This window comes from Malaclemys terrapin, chromosome 19 (genome assembly GCF_027887155.1).
Source record: "Malaclemys terrapin pileata isolate rMalTer1 chromosome 19, rMalTer1.hap1, whole genome shotgun sequence".
Classification (NCBI taxonomy): domain Eukaryota; kingdom Metazoa; phylum Chordata; order Testudines; family Emydidae; genus Malaclemys; species Malaclemys terrapin.
This window is the reverse complement of record NC_071523.1, coordinates 8570770-8594305: the sequence shown is the minus strand read 5'-3', so window position 1 is coordinate 8594305 and position 23536 is coordinate 8570770. Positions and strand designations below refer to the sequence as shown.

Sequence of the window (23536 nt, the reverse complement as noted above, 5' to 3'; positions counted from 1 at the left end):
TCCGCTCCAGTGACAAGCTAGAAGTCCTAGATTCATTACACTCTGTTTGCTAATTACCAAAGCTCCCTTCCAGCCCAGTCTCCCCTCCCCGCACATGCTCCAGTCTTTATTTATTTATTAAGCACACAGCTGGTGCTTACTAAATACATTAATAAATAAGGACATAAGTTGTGAAATGATAGAGTGTGCCCCTGGAGTGAGGTCATTAACAAGCTGGTTCCATTTCGTCCCAGCCCCTTCCCTAGCGGGACAGGCTGTGGGGTTCTAAACTGAAGATTACAACTTCTCTACAGGAAGCAGCCGCCCGGAGAGTTGAGCTGGGGATGGGGAAACTGTCATTAAAACCGCTCTGCCATCATTGCAAAGAAGGTACTGAGAAAAATATCGACCCGCTGCATTTCGAGGGGGCGGGGGAAGAAGAAACGAACCTTTAGCTTGAGCTTGCTGCAGTCAGCGTGAAAATCCCTCTCTAAAGAAGATAACGGGTAACATTTTCCAAAAGCACCTAAATGACTATGCTACAGTGGACCAGCCAAAAGGGGTTTTCCAGGCGATGTAGTGAATCCTTCTCTCGGAGAGGCAGAAGCCAGGGCAACGGAAGAATTCCTCCACTGACCTAGCTGCATCTACAAGGGTTAGATCAACCGGACTACAGCACTCAGAGTGCCAAATTTTTCTCATCCCTGAGCAAGGTAGCTAGGTTGATCTCATTTTTAAGTGTAGACCAGGCCTAAGTCCCATTTACAAAGTGACTTGGGGCCAGATCCTCAAAGGTATTTAGGCATCTGTAGATGGGATTTTAAAAAGAACCTAAGCAGCTTTGGAAAATCCCACTCAGTGCCTATCTGCCTCTTTAGGCACCTAAATACCTTTGAAAATCTCCCTCTTAGGAGCCTAAGGCCTGATCCACACTTAAAATTTAGCTTGACGTAGCTACATTGCTCAGGGGTGTGAAAAATCCACACCCATAACACCGTAGTTAAGCCAACCTAACCCCCAGCTTAGATGCAGCCACGTCGCCAGAAGGAATTCTTCCATTGACCTAGCTACTGCCGCTCAGGGTGGTGTTTTAACAATGTTGATGGAAAACCCCCTTCCAGCACTGTAGCAAGGGTCAGCTCTGCAGTGCTACAGTGCTACTGCTGCAGGGCTGTAGCTGTGAGCTGTAGCATCTGTAGTGTAGACGTGGCCTTGGTCTCATTGCGAGGCCCCCTAAGAGCCTAAATCACTGTCAAAAATGGGATTTAGGCAGGGCCAGATTTGTATATTTAGGCACCTAGTGGGATTTTTCAAGTCTAAATGCCTCAGAATCCAGCTCTGAAGTCACTTAGGGTACGTCTTACACAGTATTTGGGAGCCTGCAGGAGTGAACCTCCCAGCCCAGGTCGACAGCAGGGCCCGCGCTAGCTCTCTAAAAATAGCCGTGTAGCCAGTGCTTTGAAGCTGCGGCTCTGGCTGGAGCTCGGGGTCTGCGGCCTAAGGAGGTGGGTGGGCATCGGAGTCTGCAGGCCAAACAGCCATTGCGTGGAACATCTGGTGATGACTGTGGCCCTGAGATAGTCTGCAAGCTAGAGGTGAAAGACTCCATTGCCATCCATCCCCTCTTACAGCAGTCACAGCCCACCCCCAGGATTCCCTCCTTCCCTCTGTCCTAAAGCTGCAGTTCCTTGCTCAGAGAAATCAGGGTTGGTTTGTTTTGCTTCAGTCTCAGGCGTTTGTTGGCCTCCAAATAAATTACGCAGCATAAGAATCCGGAAAACAAGTCTGAACCTTCTCGTCTCTGATGGGCTGATCCTGTGTGGTGCTCGGAGCCCTCCTTTCTCACTGACTTCAATGGGATCCCCCCACCCCGTGCAAAGAACATCTCTCTCTCTCTCTGCAGACAATAGACGGTAATATTTATTTACACAACTTGAAGGGGCTTATTTATTAAGATACGCCTGACAACTGGATCCAAACTAATTTCTCTTAATAAAGGCACTTGTGGTCTCCATGGCAACTGCATTGTAGTTTCCCTGTTAATGTGATTTCTCATCTGAAAACAAATTAACCGCCCCAAAATCCCCTCCGGCGCGGGGAGAATAGAGATGGAGCAAGCCCCTCGCACACGGCTCTTTGTACCGGGCTGACAGCATCACGGCCTCCAAAAAGGCCGCAGATGGACCGGCAGACAGTTCACCCATCCCCATTACTGGGAGACACGCGTCCCCCACACAGTCGCAGCGAGACGCGTTTCATCTTCCTGTCGACGGCCTGATCACAGGTCGGTAGCTGCAGGGAAAGGCTTAATTGGCAGGACTCAGGGAGCAGGTGAATGTGTCTGAGGCTGGTTTCTGAGGATGAAAGGAAGGCAGGGAGCTGGGGGGGAGAGAGAAGGGCGGTGCTTGCAATCTGTCTGCACTGATCCCAAAGATGCAGAAAGCACCAGAGTGGCAATGCATGGCAGCCCGTCCTGTGAAAGCCTGAACCCCACTCCCCGGGAGTCCCACTGGCGACAGGGCCCAGCCCCTGGCATTCCACTAACAGGGGTCCCTTTATTGCACGACACATGTGATACATTCCCCAGCTCCCAGGGAGGGGAAATCCCTGCCAACCAGGGCATGCCCCTCCCTTGACTTCACCATGCCTCCCAGTCTTCTTTGCAGCCCCAAGCCAACTGGAGCTGCCTGGATCCCTCCTATAACCAGCGCAGGGAGCTGGGCTGGGCTGGAGTCTGGTGGTTATTAGGCATGAAGGACAGGTATTAAATCAACTGGTAGAGCAAAGTGTTGCCTAGTGGTTAGAGCAGCAGATCCAAACACCCCCACTTCAGCACGGGCTCTATTAAACGCACAGCAGGAACACGCCCTCGGGCTGACACCATCTCTGCTGAGTTCCTGAAAGATTAATGGGATCCCAGGAGCCCTGCTGTGTGGCCTCATGTAACAGGGCAGCCTGCCCCTTTAAAGGCCAGGAGGCTTGGGCCAGCCAGCCCTGTTCAGTTAGCCCCATCAGTGCCAGAATTTGCTGCCTCAGCCTGAAGAGGCGGGAGGAGTGGGGGCAGACGTCAGTATGGTGAACCACACCAGGGCCTCAGATAAAGGCTTGAGGGAGCAGAGTCAGGAGAGGAAGCTGTGGTTGAGGCTGTGGAAAGCAGGATCTAGGCCCGGCCTAGCTGCAGTGGGAGGCCCTGAGGTGAGGGCTGCAGTTGGTAGGAGCTTGGAAGAAGTCACCTATGGAGGCAGCAGCCAGGGGTCTGGCAGAGCAGACTACAGCTGCTTGTTATAGGGTCCCTGGACTGGAACCCCGAGTAGGGGAAACACCTGGGTTCCCTGACCAGCCACTGGGAAGCTGGTACAAAGCCCCCGAGGAGGGGCTAAGGACAGTTGAAAGCCCTGAGAGGAAGCGTGTGAGGATCAGGGTCAGAAGACTAGATATCAGGATTGGGACTATTATTAGTTGGCCTTTTGTTACCCCGGCAGGGGATAGAGCTTGACCAGCCACCTGGCTAGAAGGCTGGGCCACGGACAATGCAGAAGCAGCTCGTCAGAGGTGCTAGAGTGGGAGAACCCCAGCTGGGCTGTATCATGGAGCGAGGGGCTGCTCTGGTGGTGAGTACCCTCCCACTCCATTACACAGCCCCTTGGCAAGACCAGGACCTCCACCTGGCTCAGAACATGGCCTCCCTCCACCGGTCCTGAGCTGCCCAGGACCTCTGCCCACATCAAAACCCACCCCACTGTCGCAGCCTAGAGGTGCTCTGATGCACTGATATTACAGTGCTCTCCATGTGGGTTTTCTGGGGAGAACCTGCAAGGATGTCCTCCCCCTTAGTTAACTAGTTGCTGCTCTTTGTAAATGAGAAGGCACAAAGCAGCCACCAGGAGCTACCCTACTCAGTGCTATAAAAGCCTCTCAGGTCACCTGCTAGAGGAGATCTGGGCCAGCTGCACTTCAGAGGTTCCTGGATAAAGGCAGGAAGGGCGGAGTGGGATTTGTCCAGGGAGAGCTAGGGAATGGGATGGGGGGACTGGTCTGGCTGGTGCTCCTCCAGCCCCTATGGCTACCAGTTTGCTAGAAAGACGGTGTTCTTGTTCCAGTGGCAAAGGCCCCAGTTTATCATTTCCCTGTGGTCCTTGGGTGCCAGCTGGGTGTATGTCGGCTGGTGCAGATTGATCCTATGGCCAGGTGCACAGCCCACTCTACCAGCTCTATGCTGCCTCTGCAGTACCCCCCCCCACACACACACACACACTGAGTGACTTGTGGGGCTGGCTGGAGCCCAGGTGTGTGGGCAGCAGATTGGGGCAGGTCTTCCCCCGATGATCCTGCATCCCCGTAGAGCCGCCGAGGGCTCAATGAAGCAGAGAAGCTAGGACAGCCCTCCAAGTGGTTGTACGCTGCACCAGCCCTGGCAAGCCCTGAAGAGCAGAGGGACACGCTGCGTCCCCTCTGTCCCTGCCTGCACTGGGGGCTGTGCCAGCGCAGGGGGGAACCTGGCCCAGGCGTCTCTCTGTTATACCAGTGCAGCCCCCATTGACGTCAGTGGGGTTGCTGAGAGCAGAGTGTGGTCCCCACACAGCGAGGTCTCCTGCCCGCACTCAGGGCTAAAAGCCATTGGTGAGTGGCAGCCTCCGGGGGAGGTTTGCAGTCAGCCCACTTCACCCGCCCCCAGTCTGCGTGTGCAGGTTCTCTGGTTCCTGACACAGAGCTGGCCAGGCCCTCCGCGTCTGAAATCATTCCCGGTCCAGGGAGGAAGAACAATCACAAAAGGGAACAGAAGGAAAGTCCCTTGTCGGGCTGGGCACGTGGGTGTGGCTCAACGCACGGCTAAGCCCCAAGAATCTGGCTGCTTCTCCAGCTCCCTCTGCAGCTTGTAGTCTGCAAGCGTGTCCCTCCTACCCCGGTCTTGCTTGCCTGGCCTGAGGACACTCAGGGTTTGGTACCAGTTCTTAACAGACAGGGCCGGTTCTAATGTTATCCAAATTGATTGTCCCATCCCTGCCCCAAAGCGCCTCTATTCCCCACGGTGGTGTATACGCAGATCACACCCACAGCAACCACCAGAGGGGAAAACCCCTGTGATCAGCTAGAGCAAAGCAAGGTAAAGCCACATGAGAGAGGCGTGTCTGTGTCTGAACAGCTACACGCACCCCTACATAAACACAGAGCTGCCTCGTGGCAACCAATTACCGGGAACTGTTTTTTACCCCTGCTGCTAGGTCGCACTCTTGACCCTGACCCAATTAACTGCAGCTGGCCTGTGTGCCCCTTCCCCTCAGACAGCCAATGCCCCCTGCTGCTAGCGCACATCTGGGCTGTACCTGCTCGCCACTCAGTAGGCTTTGCTCCCCTCTGCCCTCTCCCTCCAGGGCTTTCTGTACCTTCCCTGAGCCAGCTTCCCTCCCCAGTCCAAGGCCTCTGCCCCTGCAGCCAGTCTCACGCCCTGCCTGCTGCCTCCCCAGCGACTTTCTCCCTCTGCTCCTCAGTCCCAGGGCTTTCCAGCCTTCCCTCGAACACGCCCTCTTGCCAGTGAACAGGTTCTCGTCTGCTCCAGCCTCAGCTCTTTCAGCGCTCTCTGAGCTCACCGCTAGCTGCAGGTTCCCATCACTCATCTCCCAGGCCTGGTTCTTATGGCTCATTCTCTGCAGCCTCAGAGCACCCTCTCCGTCCCCCTCAGCACCCTGTCCACCCCAGACGTCTTCCCTGCCGCTCCTCCCTCTGCCCCCCAAGCCCCTGGCAGCAAGTGTTCACCCTCGTCTGTTGCGTAGGGATGGTGGCGGGTGGCTTGTCCCTGTTTAGCTGGGGTGAAAGGAAACCGACACAGAGCTGGGAGCCAAGGCCAATGTGGGGTGTGTAAAATGGAAGAGCAGATTGTAGCTTCGTTCTGGTCCCAGCTGAGGATCTAGTCCCACTTACTTCCAGCATCCCATTGCAGAGCTGATTTTTGCAGCCTCTCAGAGCCAGGGCTTGGATGAGATGACATGCACCACTGGTTGCATTGCTGTGGCTTGTTGCATCCTGCTGCTTGGCCCTGGGCTCATGGTGGGTGAAGCCAGGTCCCTCACTTGTCTGATTGTTTTCAGAGAGGCAAAAAGATGCGGAGCTCCCTGGGCCATGTGGGAAACTGCCTCAGGGCAGGAGCACTGGTGAGAATTCGGGTAGAAATCTGGTGTCGGCTGAACTCAGGGGTTTACATTGGGGGCTTGGATTTGGAACCAGGTTTGAATCCTCTTGATAATGCTCCTCTCGTGGTCAGCACTGAACTTTCTCCCGGGAAACGGGCACTCAGAAAACACCAGGTTTAGCTCTTGTCCCAGCCAGCCCCAGCTTGGCCCACGCCGAGGGTCTGGGGGGAGGAGAGCAGCCCCTCCTTGCTGAGAAGACACTCATTATATCAGTGGCTTTCGAGGGCCACTTGAAAAAAAAATGCTGCTCTTTCCCGGTGGCTCTTGTCACCCTAGAGACAAACAATTTATGATTAGCCCTGGCTGATGATTGCTGCAGTTTAGACTAGCAGCAGAGCACCCCCTGGTGACTCGTTTGGGGATGGAAAACACAGACTGGGCTTCTCTCACACAGCCTCAGCCGCAGCTGTTTTCCTAGCAGCTCTGTGCTGATCATAGCTATGATGAGGCTAGAGCCTGGCCTGTGGGTGGCGTGGGCCCATTGCTGGCTGTTATCCCCTGGGGGCACCTGTGGCATGGGCCAGTTGTTGGCTCATGGCTCCTCGAGGGAAGGGAGGAAATCAGCAATAAAATTCAGATAGGGGCACTAAAAGTAATTCCTTAAAAGGGACCATCCCTCCCTGCTCCAACCCCTCCGAGCTGGTGCTGCTGCCAGGGGTAGTGCTGAAAAGACAGGCTGAAGAAGGTGTCTCCCAAGCTCCCAGTGGAAGCTCTCCCATCACAAGGGGCTATTAAGAGTGGAGTGGTGCAGGAGGTGCGCTGCGGGGGGCTGATGCATCCTGAGATGAAGGAAGCCGTGTTAGCTCGGTGGGACAGGGCGTTACCGAGCATGTATCTGAGTTGTGCTGCAACTGGGGGTGTCAAAAATCAGATGAGGTTCTTGATGCCTGACAGACAGGTGCTGAAGATGTGCAAATCCCAGTGCCACGTGGCAACACTCAGCCCGATTCTCCTCTCGGCAGCACTGGTGTAAATCGGTGGGGATGGCACTGAAGTTGGTGGCGTTATGCCAGGATAACCTGGTGCGAGTGAGAGGGGAATCAGGCCCCCTGACTGGCTTGGTGAAAGCCCCTGGAAAATAAGTCAGAAAACTCCATTCCTGCCTAGTGATTGGTGTTTTCAAAGCACTTTGCAAACATTAACAGGCACCATGGAGATGGGTGCTTTATAAATACCTATAATTGCCAGGCTAAGAAAAGAAGGAAGGTGTAGGCTGAAGGCAGATCTCCAGCATGCTTCAAAAGCTGACAGCTAAAACTGGGGCAAACTTCCCTGGGTAGTTCTAGGCGTTGTGGTGCTGGAGCTGGCAACAGGTGAATCTCTAAAGGCTCAAATCCACTCCCCCGAGTTCAGGGGCTGACCCCTGCTGCAGTCAGAACTCCAGTCCTTTGGGGCTTGCAAACTAGACCAGTGGGTGCTCAGCACCTCTGCAAATCGGCTCATAGTTTTTCATTAGGTAACTGTGGATTTAGGAGCTTAACGATAGGTCCTTGGGTCAGAAAATGCTGGCCTCCATTGATAATGCTTGGGATGAAAGGTCCAATGCTCTGGTATTAGTTCATAGAGTCAGGAAGTGAGGAGCACGGGGGTGGGGGTGGGGGGAGTTATAGCTTCCCCTCCCCGACCTGCTGTAATGGTGCTTCCAGCCATTAGCAGAGAGCAGCGGGAGATGCTAGAGGAGGCAGGAGATCCATTTACGCCTGGCGCAGGGAGGCCGAGGTGAACCTGAACTTTTAAAGGAGACTGGAGCATTGCAAACTACAAGTGAAACAATCAAAACTGTTGGGCACCAAGCTCAGAGAGGTGAAAAAGCAACCTCAGAACAGGCTGCTCTGAAGCTAACTGCAAGCCTTGGCAAATGACACCTGGACTAAGTGAAAAGCTAAGCGGGCCGGGCGTTAAGCAGAGTCCACGTTCCAGTCTCTTCTGAAACGCTTCAATCGCAGGCCTCCTCTGATCCAACCTTGAAGGTGACCCATGTTTATTGGGCCCCATTGGCGCCGCCTGATGGGTCTGTGCTTCCTGGCCACAAGCGGCCACTGTGGGAATATGCAGCGTGGGGAGCTGCTCAGTGGGGCCACGAGGGGAAAGCCACCAGCTTTGCTTTCGAACGAAATGCAACTGCTGTTTCTCTGTCGCAGCGCCCGAGCACGTGGTGGAAGGGCACAGCCTCTGCGGGCCACCCCTGCGTTTTCTGGCTGAGCAAATTAATTCCTTGGGGGCCTGATCCAAAGCCCATTGGAGCCCACTGATTTCAGCAGGCTCCGGATCCCCTAGCAAAGCCCCTGGAGCTCAGTTCAGCAGCACGCTTGGGCAAGTGCTTAATTTTTAAGTTTGTGCTCAAGTCCCGTTGACATTAAGTTAAGCCACGTGCTTGAAGGCTTTGGTGAGTGGCAGCCAGGGAGCTCAAGGGGGACCTTCCATTCTCGCACCACGATCACATCCCTTTTCAGAGGGGGAGGGAGAGGGGCTGGGAAGAGGGAAGAGCCGCTCCTCTGAGCGTGAATCCCTTACAGGGGGCTGACTGCGCATGCACTGAGCCCCTCTCTGCTGCTACAAATCACTTTTATCTGTTCTGTTCATTCCCTCTGGGGCACCTGGCACTGGCCACTGTCAGAAGACAGGACACTGGGCTAGATGGACCGTTGGGCTGACCCAGTATGGCCGTTCTGATGTTCTTACAAAGCGAGCCTGGCTGGCAGTGGGGAAGTGCTGACCTGATGCAGGCAAAGTCTGATTGCACTTTTCAATGTGGGTTGTGTTGAAAGAAGTGACAAGGTTCATTTCCTTGGAAAATCCATTTTTCATTCAAGCCTCCCCCCTTTTCAATGATAACCATTCAAGCAGCTCTGGGGACAGGATGGCATCCCGTAGAACTGTGGGGGGCAAACACTGCAAAACAAAGCACTCAGGAGGGCGCTGGGCTATTCAAGCAAACCTCGATTTACTGGGATAACCATGCTTCTGTAACAGAGAACGCAACCGCCACGAGGAACCTTCGCTGTCTCACCCAGAGACCTTTCGAACACTGCAGAATGACAGACCCCAATCAATGAGATTACACCAGTGACAAACGAACTGCAACGTGAACAACGGGCCGGAAGCAGAAACGCTGCATCCCCTCTCCCGCCCTCCCCCTCCCGCCCACCCCCGACATGAAAATCAAAGCTCACTGAACGAGGCGATGTTGCTATATATCGGGAAAGTGAGCGCAAGGCAACAGGTCTTCAATGAGCGGGACAATGTCACAGGCATCACAGTCACTTTGTATGCTAGAGCGTGAGGTCACATCCATAGGCACTTGAGGCTCCAGAGGACAATCGCCAGCCATGTCACTCGAACCACAGCAGACTGCATAAAGCCACCCGGTTAATTTGACAGCTAAATTACACCATACACTTCACCAGCAGCGATACAGCTATAGAGCACAGGTGTGGGGTCAATGCATCCCTGGCAACAGGGACTGAATCCGAGATCAGATGACAACAGGGTGGTTGGAGAACTGCCACCTTGTCTTGCAGTATGTGAGGCAGTATTTGCTAGTGTTTAGAGCAGGGGGGGCTGGGAATCAGGACTCCCAGGTTCTATTCCTGGCTCTGCCACAGGCTTTTCAGGTGACCGTAGGCAAGTCACTTAACCTCTGTACCTCAGTTTCTCCACCTGTAAAATGGAGATCATCATCCTTACCCCTCCTACGGGGGACTGTGAGGCTGAGATAGTGTTTGTAAAAGGCTCTGGTGCCCTTGGCATTGCCTAAATGTGAAGTATTTCAGCATGGTCATGGGTTTTTACACTGGATAAAAGGATTTGCAACATGGGAAGTACAAATCAGCCAGCCAGCTGCACGCCAGGGGTCAGGTAAAAGATTCAGGGAAAGCACTAATCAGCCCGCTAACCCCCTGTCATCCAGAGAGAGTCCATCCAGGAGGATGGTTCACTGCTGAACAGATGTCAGGGTAGAGGGAGCTGGCTTATCTACAGAGCTGGGCCTTGATGCTGCAGGGGAGACATGACGTATACTGCTCTAAGGTTCTGAGCCATGGAGCCGCCCAGACACTAAGGATGAGAGTCATGCCTTTAATACTTTACCTTGTTATTAACGGCCAAATAGAGAGCGGTATCCTGGCGATTGTGAAATGAGGTCGCCCTCTGGTGGCCAGCCCAGGCAACCTACATCAAAACCTGGAGGCTATGCTATGGGACTTCATGGCAGCAGTCGGTGAGGGATGAAGTGGTGCAGGGTTTAAACATTCACCTGAGCGTCCAGGAGACACGCTATCCTTAACATACCCAACATGTACAATCAACAGCTAGGGCCTCGGCATATCCTGTCCATGCTAAAGCTGCTGCGTTGGTACCTTGGTATGAAGGTTTGATACCAAAATTAGACCTTAGACGGCCGAATTGTGAGCCTTTTGCCTTAAGGAGCCTGTAAAGGGGGAACATTCAAATGTTTGCAGGTCGTTTCAAGTCACCAGAACTGAGGTTTAAAGCTGTAGGAAGTTGCACAAGGGCAGGGGTTCAAATCTCCACCGATTCAGTTCCTTTTTTCGGAGAATTGCTTGGAACCAGCTTGGTTAACTGTCAATCAGTGAAGCTGAGGTCTGGGTCGAGTCCATCTGACGCGGCCCAATGGTAAAGCTGATTCAAGGCATTGCTAACATCTTTGCGGTGACAGCCCAGAAGTGGGTGTGTGTGGTGAGTGGGGGGGGGGGGGGGGGTTGGAAAAAAGGCAAAAGAGAGAGGTAGGTTTTGCGGGTAGGTTTTTTTTTTTAAAAAAACCCAACTAATTACCCCCAAATAATATCTTATCTGAGCACTGAATTCAAGGTCGCCTTCCCTTGGGGTTAATGACATCTGAATGACGGCACAGGCATTGAAAACTGCTGAGCTGGCATTTCAAGACGGCCAGCATCTCTGAGAGCCGAGCAGAGCAGTGGGAGTGCCTGCTGTTATCCTCTCAGGGCTGCCAATAAACGGCAAGTTATGTGGGGCCAAAAGTCGCAGGCATGATGCATTGGTTCCCCGAACTGCTGCGGGGCAAAGCCGAGACACACTAACCACGCTTGTCAAGGCTGTTCCTATGTTACCATACGCTGTTGCTGTTACATAACATGCTACAGAAGGTGCATGCTTCACTGTTTTGTTCTGAACAGGCCGCAATTCTTCCTATGCTGTAGCAAATACACCCTATGTAATAGGAGACATCAGCCTTGTTACTAGCTGCCGTTGGCAAGGCTTCAATGCTCTTTGGAGATTCTGAATGCTACGTCCCAGGCCATATTTTTGCATCAAGAGGAATCTGGTGATTGGCGAGGTTACGCCTCCAAGGTCTGTATGCTCTGTGGAGTTCTTGAGCTGTGTAAAATGAGCAATTAGCATGCGACTCGCGTATTAAGTACCTGCTAAGTCTCTAACTGCAAACCGTTTTAAATGATCATGAAAAGCCCATAACCTGGAAGCATCCAAAGTGACCTGAATGCATAGAAAAAAAGCTTCTATCAGCCACTGCAGCATTGTGGACCGAGTGGTCATGACACCACCCCATGACCTGTGCATCAGGTCTATGCGTCTCCTAAGTGCACACCTCAGGCCTTTGCATTTCACATGTATACAACCTGTGTGGCTGTACCCCTCTGGGCCTCACTTACCCACTAGCTTCACTAGGTCTGCTGAGAGAGCCAGATTCTCCCCTGTGGGACAAAGGAGACACCGCGGGATGCTTTACATTGATTTATGCTGCTGGTATTTACAAAGTGGAGCCTTGGGGCTGGCCAAGAGGAATAGGGGCATGAGGTGAGAGGACAGGACGGTGTAAAATCACTTCACAAACAGGTCAGGTCACGCCACCTACCAAAAGACACTCTCACTCGCATCACGTGGCCTGGAGCCAGGCCCTTGCCAGATGGTTAAGGAACAGGCTAACAGCTACACATACAGCTACGCTGCAGTTCCCTGTCTTCCATGATATGGTACTTGAGACAAGAGGAGCAGCTGACCTGCCTGGAAGGGAATGTGACACTCCCATTTGATGAAGAGGTAACATCACCCAATGACACAGGGGTGGCTGCTGGAACACTCGGGCTGGTGGTGCCCCTCTGATCATGCGTAGGATTCCAGCAGGTTCAGAGACTCGTTTGAAACATAACCAGGAAAGACCCTGGAGAGGTTTGGAACGCACTCCCACCGCCTGAGTGGACAAGACATCATTGTCCTGGATTGACAGCAACAGGGATGGGGAGTTTCCTGTAATCTGCTCTAGTGACAAAAGCAGCTCTGACCCCCTGCAAGCTGTCCTCACAAGAGCTGGTCAGAAACCGGCAGCTTTCACTGAGTATGTCTGGGTTGAAAAGTGTCCATTTTCCATGGGAAATTTCCAAATGAAAGGTTTGGTTTCAAAAGGAAGTGGGGGGGGGGAGCCCCGCTTTCTAATTACTTCCAGCTGCAAAACAAACCCCAAAAAATAATGAAAAGTGGGTTCTCCCTCATTTTCTCACATTCTTTTTACCTCTCCTGCCTTCTTCCAATGGGAAAAAAGGGGCAGGGTAAAAATGGGAGAGAAGGGGGATGGGGGGCAGAAGAACCAAAAACTGAAAAGGGAAATTGGTCAGTTTCCTGGGACCAAAAAACAACAAACAAAAAAAATTGAAACTGAAATGAAATAAATTTTTAGAATTTTCCTGTCAGGAAAAAAAAACAAATCGCCCAAATTCATTGAAATCAACATTTTCCCTCCAAAATGTCAACTTCAATTAAACCAGGTTTTCCAACGGAAAATGTTTGGGTTGATAAATTTTGACCAGCTCCATTCCTCACCCATAAACCTCAAATTTTTAGCTTTCTTTCACCCAAGACATCCAACTCTCTGTAGCCCGGGAACCGCTAATGACTATGGGCCAGATATAGAGAAGCAGGTGCTTATGTTCGGTTGACTTCAGTGGGACCTAAACACATGCTTAAGGGTTGTCTTGAATAGGGATGTTTTCCTGAACGGCAGCCTAAAATCTGAATGCAGGAGACGCCCTGATGTTAGGGCACCACCCACTTCCCTGCGTGGTAATTAGGATGCACTCACCATCTGTTCCCACCGATGAGACAGCCACAGTTGTTTGCACATTGATTAGGACAAGCAAGTTGCGCTGATTGGTTTGTCATGGAACGGTCACATTCTGCCCTTGGATACGTGTGTCCAAACGCCCATTGAGTCCTATCGCTGGGCCCATGGGCAGAATCCAGTCTTTAATTTTCAATCTATTCTGAACTAAGGAGGTTGTAATGTATTTCATTTAATTAATATGCTTCTGACAATTGTCAGCCAAAGTGGGTTACTGGCATTAGCAGGAGTTAATGGGACCGGTTCTGGTGACGCTGCTGAGAGCTGGAGTCTCTGGCTTAAAGTTGCCTTCCACTATGAATAACTGATTCAGAACGGTTCTTGCTGAGTAATTACAGTCAAAAAAGGGTCTGTCAATACAATTTGCTATCAGCTGTCACTTTGTATTAAGAAGCATGGAGCCAGGTAGCCACAGATGCTGCCTGTCATATGCCGTGCTGGCAGTCAAGTCAAAACACAGCACTGCGAGAATGGAAACAAATTCAGCAGCGAGGCTAGAGGAAGGATGATGGAATCCAAGCTGTTCAAAAGACACCATCAAGAGACGAATGCTGGGCAGCGCTTAGCTTTGCCCACACACTCGAGAGGGGCATTACGAGAGGGGAGATGTGATGCAACAAGTCTGCAGTAGGCACAAGAAAGTGGCACTCGGTCTGCATGGGAACGGGGGGGAAAAGATGGCCAGTCCAATGGCAAAAGAGCGCCACCAAACCCCTGACCCACAAGCATGGCTAGCAGAAGCTTTCAAGGGGGCAGCAGACTGTTTTGCATGAGGGTCAGAAAATCTAAGTGTAAGAACGCACGCTTCAAAGCCACTGGGCAAAGTGGCACAGGCTTGAACACGTGGATACAATGCAGGCCTAGACCTTCTGGTTCAGATCAAATGTAATATCAGTCTAATCGCTGATACAGCCTCTCCCAGGAGGCTGTCCTAGCGGGAATGTACTCAATGCACTGATGGGGACTGAAAAGCTTTAACTGCTCTAATCCAAGATGCATTCTACTAGCTCCGCTACGCTGGGCCTGAAAGTGCCTGGGGAATAGGTTTGCTTTAATCCACCTCCTGCATTCCTCCGGCTGCTTGTTGGCTGAGCAGTCTGGCCCCAGCCTACCCCCACTCTGCATGCAAAAGATTCTAGGGCACATTGTCCGCGGTGAACCAACCTGTAAGACTGTCCTGGAACCAAGGCCAGGCTATCCATAGAAGCCTAAGGGAGTTATGCACCCAGTTGGGATTACAATAGGATTTGGGTGTTTATATCCTGTAGGCGCCTTTGAAAATCCCAGTCCAACTCCACAGCTATAGAGAATGAGTGATCTGGGAGGACCTGGCAATTCACTCCATTGTTTTCCCCATCCCCAGTGTTGCTTTTCCATCTTAAACTGCTTGGCCGCAGTCTGGATTTCCAGTAACCTTGACCCATGAGGCAGAGTGGCTGCTCGAACACCAATCCCTGAGACAAGAGACACATGTTAATCTTCACGATAACGCAGTCTAGATGGAGACCGGGGAACGATGAATCATGGCTGGAAATGCTCTGGGTGAAAAGATGAGCATCGGATTGATGGTGACTGGGTGAAAAGGGAAGGGCTTGGCTGGATGGCAAAGCGTGAAGGATGAGATGAAGATTTGGGATTCTCTTTCTGGGACTGGTGCTGGGGATCAGATGAAGCCCAGCCTGAAGGGAAGGAGGTGCCTAGTACCTCGTGTAACTCGAGATGCTATTCCTAGTCACAGAAATGAATAATCCTTTCGTTTAGATATTGGCCTTAATAACCTCCTGCAGCAGTGAGTGCTACAGGTGAATCATACCCTGCTTATACAACAACAAGAAGAAGAATTGTTTAGTGCTGGGGTTTGAATGACCTTGGTTGTTTTCTGGCCCGCAGAAAGGCTTGTCCTAATAACGGTGCATGGCATGGCACGGCAGTGGTGGAGCTCAGCTGTTAGACCATGTTTCTTAAGGACCAGTCCCTGTACCCCAGAGGCTGTCTCAGCTGACTGCCTGACTCCCCGCTTTTGCACTCCCCCTTCCTACACGTTGTTGGGGTTGTAGCACAACAAGTTGAACTCGAGGTTCTCGTCCCAGTGCCTGAGCAAAACAAACAGCTGCCGGGCTGCGGCCTTGACGGTCCCCAGGCTCCGGCCCTCCGGGAACTCCTGCTCACTCAGCCACATGCTGGCCTTGCCGGCCACCAGTTCCCACTCGATGAAGTAGGAGGCGGAGCTGTGCTCCAGCCAGGCCAGGGCGACTGCTGTGGCCCAGAGCATCCCCTCTGGCTCAGCCCACTGATGCAGCTCGATGTCAAAGAGCAGGGACTGCAGCTCGGAGCTGTCCGACTCCGAGCCTCTGCCGCTGTCGCTCTGTGGCTCCCGTGGGGACTGGGTGCTCTCAGGGGAGGAGAAGCGGCGGATGGTGATGGCAGGGGGTGAGAGTTCGTTCTCAGCTTTCAGGGCCTTTGAGAGGCTTTCTACTGCGCTGCCAGAGAAGTGGCGAGGCCGGCCTGCGTCTCCCGTAGCCTCACCATGGCCGTTCAGCGCTGCACTGGGAGCGAAGTCGCTGTCTGAGGAGCTCTCTCTGGGAACGTCGTTCGGTGCCAGCAGCTGCCGGCTGCATCCAGGGCTCTTGGGCTCCTGAGGCGGGCCTGACTTCTTAGTGTTGTAGGAGCTGGCGGAGGGGCTAAGAGCCATCCGGTGGCAGGTGAACGGAGACGTCCACTTCAGCTTCTCCATGGGAATGCTGATTGCGTGGCAGAACGCCGGGTTCAGCAGGAAGGCACCGCAGGCCAACTGCAGAGACACCTGTGGAGAGGGATAACAACACTTCCTTAGGGAGGCGCTGAAGTAAGGCCCTGGGGAAGAGCGCATTCTGTGTGCACAGCCAGGGCTTTGGAGTAACCTACCCACCAAGAATCCACCCCATGGGCGCTTGACAGGAGAGGCACCAGCTGGGCCCTTGTGCCCCCAAAGTAGGGTGGTCCCCTCCACAGTTTTGGGTCCAAACTGGGGGGAGAGGTGGCCCCAGCTGGGCCATATTTTACCTCTTTTCCTCCAGTGCAGTGGTCTCTGCTTTGGCCTCTTCTGCCCCTACCAGTTTTGGGAAGTTTTCCAGCCCAACTGGGGGATTTGGGGATGGGAATTGGGTGTCTGCTGATCAGAACTCAAGCTAACACACATGTATGTGTGGTGTGGCTGTGTGTGTGCATGGTGATATGCCAGAAGAGCCCCCACCACCTCCCATCACCCCAGTGACATGAGCCTGAGGTCTGGTTTGGTTGCTTACCAGGGGTAGGTAGTCAATGTTTTCATTGCTGCTCTCGGAGCTGGGTTCATTCACTCGACTTGGGGATTTACTCATGAAGCCTTTGGCTGCTCGAGTCAGCAGTCTCGTTTTATGAAGGGTCAATCTGCGTCAGGACAGACATAACAAAGGAGGCATTTACATACCTGCCCCTCAGACCCATTGCCTCCCACTAACCAATCACCTCTCAGCATTCCCAGTAACTGACACACCGCGCCCTACACTAAGTCATGTGGTAGCGCAGCTGTCAGAGAAACATATGCTCGGTCTGGCTGCGAGACATCAATTCAACTGGCTTCCCCTACAAGAGACACAACCCCCTCTCCCCTTTCTCTTCTGCACTAGATGGTCACGCGGCCTTGCCTCTGGTATGGGAAATTCTCCCCACCCTGCACAGATAAGTCTCCTCAAGCTAGCATATGCCCATAGGAAGGCAAATTCCATCCAGGATCGTCTCCTGTTAGACTCTCCAAAAGATCAGACTGGGAGGGGACATTCTGAGGACCATCATTTCCGAGTGGCCCAGAAGCTAATGCTTCAGCTTGTCAAAAACATGGGAACCCTGATCCTTTTCTTGTCACTTTCTGGATGAGCCATGTGACTCAGGGACTCCGGCAGGGGTTTCCAAGGACCGGAGTCAGGGAGGTAGCCAGAGGAGAGCGTGAGGAGTCTGTAGGTAGGTGGAGAGGAGAGGGGGCATTTTGCCTTGATCCCTCATCTCTTAACGTCATTAGAAAAGGGAAAAATTTAGAAGGATTTTTTGGTCAAAAATGCCTAAGTGACTTAGGAGCCTCTGTCCCCTTGGATTTCAATAGGCCTAGACAAGCACAATTTCTCCATACCAGATGACATGGAGATATCCCCACCCTTCCCTGCCTGAATGGCTCAGGGACATGGTAGTAGGCTAGAGAATCTTTCACCATTAAGTCTCTGGTTTAAATCCAGCTTAGCTAGACAGTGACTGCAAAATGTTCCCATCTTTTGTCTGGTCACTGGTCAACGTCCCATGAATTTGGGGATCTGTGGGCAGGTGTCCACACCACACTTGGCACTACTCACCCCTCTCAGCAGAGAGACCCAGGCCAACTCCCCTCAGTGGTGGCCCTTCCGAGTCGGAGTTAGGGAGAGCTTGTCTTGCTGCTGCCATGTGATGCCTGTGTCTAGACTAGCACCTACACAGACCAAATCCTCCTCGCAGTTACACCACTGATTTCAACAGGCTGCATCACTGGCCCAGTGGCCCAGTACTTCCCTTCCTTTTACAAGCACCAAATTTGCACGATACATTTAAAATAAAGAATAAAAAAAGAGGCAGTTTGGTTGGCTGTTTGCTAATCGTCGGGCTCACCTTGTTGGCTGATTGTCACTAAGCCTGGCTCACAAGCTGTCTGCCTGGCCCAGTAAACCAGCCAACGAGTGTCACAGTATCAAAGCAAGAGTGAGCTGCAGAAATTCCCTTTACCAAACCCCCTTTCTACAGTGTAACCAGCTGCCCATCTGCCTGATGTGGACACCCCCCCAAACAGCCTACAGGCTTTCCCTCATGTGGGCCCCTTTTGTCAAACCCACAGCCAGGAGAAAACACGGAGCAGTGGAATACTCCATCCTAGGGTCTCATTGAGTCAGAGAATGCTCTGCTGCCCCTTACCTGGCAGAAAAAAGGGTATCAATGGACTTCTGGGAGTGAGCAGAGGAAGCAGACGGACTCTGCAGCGGAGCTGGGGAGAAATACAAAGCCAAGGTGAGGAAACATCTGGCATTAAGGAAATGTTCATCAGGGCATGCTGGCTGGAGGCTGGGCTCCTGGGTTCTATTCCTGGCTTTGATACTAAATTGCTTTGTGACCTTGGAGAAGTTACTTCATCTCGCTCTGCCTCTGTTTCCCCATGTGTCTAATGGAGATCATGATACTTATCCACCACTCGAAAAAATGTTGAGATGTTCATATGAAAGGCTATCTGGGAGATGCTGGGTGCTTAGCACCTCTAGAAATCAGAGCACTGATTGAGCTGCCTAAATATGGATTTAGGTCTCTAATTTTAGGCACCAGTGTTTAAAAAATGATGGCCAAAGTAGTTCTAAATAATTCAGTTAAGAGCCCAAATCACCAGTCAAAGTCATGGGCAGGCACCAGATTTAAAATGCAATAGCTGAAAATCATTTTCTCAGGCCCGGAGCTGCCGACACCTGACTTCAGAAGTCTGAGCTCTCTCACCAACCCCTGGCTCAGCGCAGAAAGATGTTGCCCTGCCATTGGCTGTGACCAGCGGTGGCAGGAGAAGCACAGAACCCTGAACTTAGATCCTGGCAGGTTTAAAAAATGTTCAACTCAACTTGAAACCTCAGTCGGATGAAGTAGTGCCACGGCGACCTTGAGAAATCCTGTGCATGTCTTGGTCTTACCTTCCGGGACACTGTAGCGCTCCCAGCCGGAAGAGGCAGGTGTACTGCCGGGCGACAGGCTGTTCTCATCTGCATCTGCAACAGCAGAAGCACAATGGCCACATCACCCTTCTCCACATCATTACCACGTGTCAGCATCACCCTGGCCTCAGAGTGAGGGTCACAACCCGGCCCCCTTGCCCTCAGCATGACCATCCTCCTCCATAACAGCCAGCACTGCCTGTCTGTCTGCTAGCTTGTTCGTCACCCTTGGCATCACAACAGACTACCATCTCCCTCCTCCTCCTGGTTACCATGGCTTGGCCAGACTTCCGCTGGTGTACGCTGGGTAGCTGCATTGGTTTCAATGGAGTTCTGCTGATTTACACTAGCTGAGGATGTAGCTACCTTTGACACCGGTCTCCAAATCAAAACCATTGCCATGGCTACACTGAGAGGGAAAGCGCCATGTCAGGATTACACAGTGTGACAGTTCTATTAACCACTGTCATGGTTCTGCCTCACTGCCGTGGCACCTCCTGCTGGTCGTTCTGGGAATTAGCGCGGTCTTTTCGCAGGGCGCTCTCCTCTGGAGGTGTCTTGCCTGCCGTCACTTCTGCTCTGGACCCACGTCGCCTCAAGAATCGCGGCATCCTCTTCAGGACAGAGCCCTCCGGCCGTGCCCCATTCTGTTCTCCCCCACCCTTCTGGGGGAGCAGCAGTCCTCTGTCCAGCCACTCGCCTCTGTGGCAAACTGCAGCCCTTCACTGGCCACTCCCCTCAGTGGCAAGTCAGGGGGGAGACCCGGGCCCACCCACTACTCCGGGTCCCGACCCAGGGACCCTGTAGGTGGCAGCCATGCTCTGTCCGTTTCCACTGTCCCCCTGGGCCACTTTTCCGTAGCCCTAGCACCTCTGCCCCGTATCTGGGCTTCAGTCTTTCAGCCAGTCAGGCTGGAGCTCCCTCTTGCTCCCCTGACCCAGCCCAACACTGCTCTGTCCCGGGTGCTGGCAGTTCCCTCAGCCCTTCAGGGACCCAGTCCCTTCTCCCAGGGCTCCCAAGGGGGAACTGACTCCTCTGCCCTGCAGCTCTCTTTATATATGGGCCTGCTCTGCCCTGATTGGCTGCTCCTTGCAGCCCCTCACTGATTGGCTGCCTGCTGCGCAGCCTCCCCAGGGCTGCTTTTAACTCTGTCTCCACCAGTGTGGGGCAGACACCCCATCACAACCACATTCAGCATCCTTGGGCCCCTCTTCCGCCTTTACCAAACCCTAATCTTGAACAGAGATCACTGCTTCCCAACCCATCAACCCCCGCCAAATCCAGCTCACCCATCACCACTGCATCGTCATCACTATTCGTTCCATGTGCACCTCCACCACATCTACTTTCTCTTCATGGCGCCTGATGGGCTCCTTCAATGGACCTCAGCTCTGCTTAGGACAACCAGAGCTCGAAGGGTGAAGGGGAGGAAATTCCAACCCCAGAAGATGCATTCTAACATGTCTTGGTTGAGCTGGCTGTACCGTCCTACTGAACTGAAAGGCGTGAGCACCTGAGGCTATTTAGCCTTTTAAAAGGAGGCTCCCAAAGGGTCAGACATTGCTGTATCTCTCTGCAGATCTGAATCCACCAATCAGGCTCTCATGACCTTCATTCTAGTCTACTCTAATCCAGGAAGAGAGTGTGGCCTAGAACCTGGAGCAGAGCAGGAGTCATTCCTACTCCCATCTCTACCAATGAGTCACTATTTGACCTTGGGCAAGTCATAAAAATCAGTTTCCTCTTCTGTAAAATGGGGACAATCCCGTTTTCCAGAATGCTGTGCAGTTTAAGGTTTGGAAACTGCTCAGGAATGCTGGAATGGAAGGTGCTACAGGAATGCAAATGCCAAGACAGTCTGTATTTTATTCATTCCAGGAAAAAATCTAGAATTTATAAGCCTCAAACTCTGAAATAAACCCAGTGGGTTTTGAGAAATGTGATTTATCTGAGCCCGTAAAGAAAATGGGAAGCAAGTTACAGCATCATCAGACATGTTATTGGCTGCACCTGGTTGGCTTTTTTAATTTCCTTTAATGGTGTTTTTCTCTCTTTTAGCCAGAGATTTGCTCCTCTCTCTCTTGCTCTCGGTGATGGGAAACTTTCAGTGTCTCAGAACTGTTTAGTATCCAAGCCGTTGTGCTCATCCTCCCAATGCAACCCGTATCTCCCCCATGCTGCCAGGGAACCAGGAGTACACACTGGAACAGCGCTAATGATCAAGTGCTGATCTGAAAAACTGAGCTTTTCAGGTCCAATTACCCCTGAGAAGCTGGGTAGGTCGGAAAGAAGCTGTCATGCCCACTGGATTATTTAGCAAGTCTAACAATGAGTGGTGCCAAGGTCTAATCTTTAGGGAGTGCAGGAGGCATGGAGCTGAACCTAGAGCAAACAAGGGCTGGTGTGGCAAATTTCTGAAGCCTTTATGGAGGGGCCAAAACCTCGTCAAAGTACAACTCTGAACAGTGGGCATACTGGGATACTGAGGCATCCAGTATCAAGGCACTGGGCAGGGAATGGGCTGGACTCAGCTACAGTCATTATGGAAGGGTCTTTCATTGATAAGATGTGGGGGTGCGAGCTAGGAGAAGTGACAACCCAATTTTAAAGACCATCAACCTCAGGCTGTGGAACTCACTACCACAGGAAATTGTGGAAGCGAATCCTGCAGTAACATTCAGCAAGGATTAGGTGTTTAATTGTACGATTCCAAATAGCATCTGTGGGTCCCTCTAGCTAGGGCAGAAATGACTAGAGATGACAATCCTCACAGTTCAAAGAATAAATAGATCATTAGTAGGGGTCAGGGAGAATCCTCCTCCTCCACAGTGGTAGAGGATTGCACAATTTGGTGCATTGTGAGGAGGTTATACCCTCCTCTGGACCACCTGGTGTTGCCCGGGGCCACAGAGAGGATACAGGATTAGATGGACCATTGGTCTGTTCTAGCTTGGCAGATCCGACGTACCTGTGTATACACGTGTCAATCAGTGGAGTGTAATTGATGCGAATAACAAACTGTTTTCTCCACTGACTTCAATAAAGCTAAGCCTATTTCCGTAGCTAAGGATCCAGCCTGCCTGCTGTTTGTATTTATTGTTATGTTTCAATACATATAAGAGGAGCTGGCAAGTGGCCACTCTTCCCTTCCAGGGGCTGATCATAGAAACGCCTGCTTTACAACATAACAACATCTGGATGTAGAGCTAGTTCAAAACATTATTGTGCGACCCCCTAGACAAGCCCCCTGCAGAGACCTAGCTCAGCTGATTCTAGATATATTCAGAGAGAAAACATATTTTTCAGCACAGTTACTTTCCAAACAATCATGAATTCCAGCTCTCTCCTTGTCCCTGAAGGAGAAGATCATTTTAATTCAGCAGCAGTCATGACTGCGTGAGACAAAGTCCAACCTAACTTATCTTCATTAGTAGGCGATTTACAGAGACAGTCAAGTGTCTGAAGTCCCCATGTCTCTAATTACAGCAGGCTCAGCCCCTCGTGTCCCCTGTGTTGTGCTGCCAGTTAACCTCAGAGCGTCAGCAAGAGTTACTTCTCGTGATCTGAGCGTTTCAGAATAAGTTCTTTTATAGATGCCCTGTTTCAAGAGATGGATTCCAGCCAGAAACATGGTTTGCTGGCCAGACCACATGCTCTGCTCCTCATCAGACCTTTCATATGACAGTAGCTGGGTATATTCCTTTCCAAAGAGTGGTCATCTTGGCCATAGGAAAGACAGAGACAATTCTATAGCAGATACAGGTGTGATACAGGAGGGTCAGGGAGAAGTGGAGAGGGGAAGTATATAAGCCCTAGGCTAATTAAGGCGTGGTTCCCTGTAGACTAGGGAGGGTTGCTACAGGTTAATTGGAGCACCTGTAGTCAATGAAGGCCCTGTTAGCAACCTAATAAACCCCCCTGCTTCAGGCAGTCAGGGGAGAAGGAGAGAGGACTGGAGCTTGGAGGTGTGCTGTGAGACTTGGAAGATCAGAAAACTGGAGTAAGGGAGACCCTCCCCCAGCATTTAAGGACCGAAGGTACCCCACCCAAGGGGGAAGAGGGTAAGAACCTGCAGGGGTTGAGAGGGACTGGGGCTCAGAGTAAGGAGCAAACCCAGACCCCTCCCCTGCTTCCCTCTTTTACCACCTTCCTGGGCCACTAGTGGGGCCCTCAGTGCCCCAAGAGCAGGGACAAGGGATGGCATCTTTGCCCCACACCAAGAAAAGCGCAGGACCCACCATACTACATCGGCCATCTTGTCACATGGGGCATAGCCTAGATGGACTGCTTTCATCTACCCTGGAGCTGGCCAGGGCATTGTAACTCTGGGTTTGGGGCTGTTGGCCTGGTGCTGCTCAGATTACAGATTCCTGAGGTGAAATCCTGGCCTGATTGCAGTAAATGGCAAAACTCCCACTGGCTTCACTAGGGTTGGGATTTCATCCTGAAAATGTTGCCATTGCTTACAGGTGTTAAACTCTGCTGTTACTGCCCTTCAAGAAACAGGCAGCAGATCTAAAGAAAAGGCC

General features: G+C 52.1%; 1 protein-coding gene across 1 annotated transcript in view; it reads right to left on the bottom strand.

Annotated features, from left to right (window-relative positions):
• Positions 1-15316: 15316 nt before the first annotated feature.
• The window catches only part of VWA5B1 (von Willebrand factor A domain containing 5B1), a 70357-nt gene continuing 62137 nt past the window's right edge, over positions 15317-23536 (bottom strand). Inside the window, exons 19-22 of the mRNA XM_054009328.1 lie at positions 18987-19061; positions 18232-18301; positions 16566-16689; positions 15317-16084 (exon numbers count right to left, since the gene is read on the bottom strand). Of these exons, the coding sequence (XP_053865303.1) occupies positions 15317-16084; positions 16566-16689; positions 18232-18301; positions 18987-19061 (1037 nt within the window). The remainder of the gene's footprint in view (positions 16085-16565; positions 16690-18231; positions 18302-18986; positions 19062-23536) is intronic.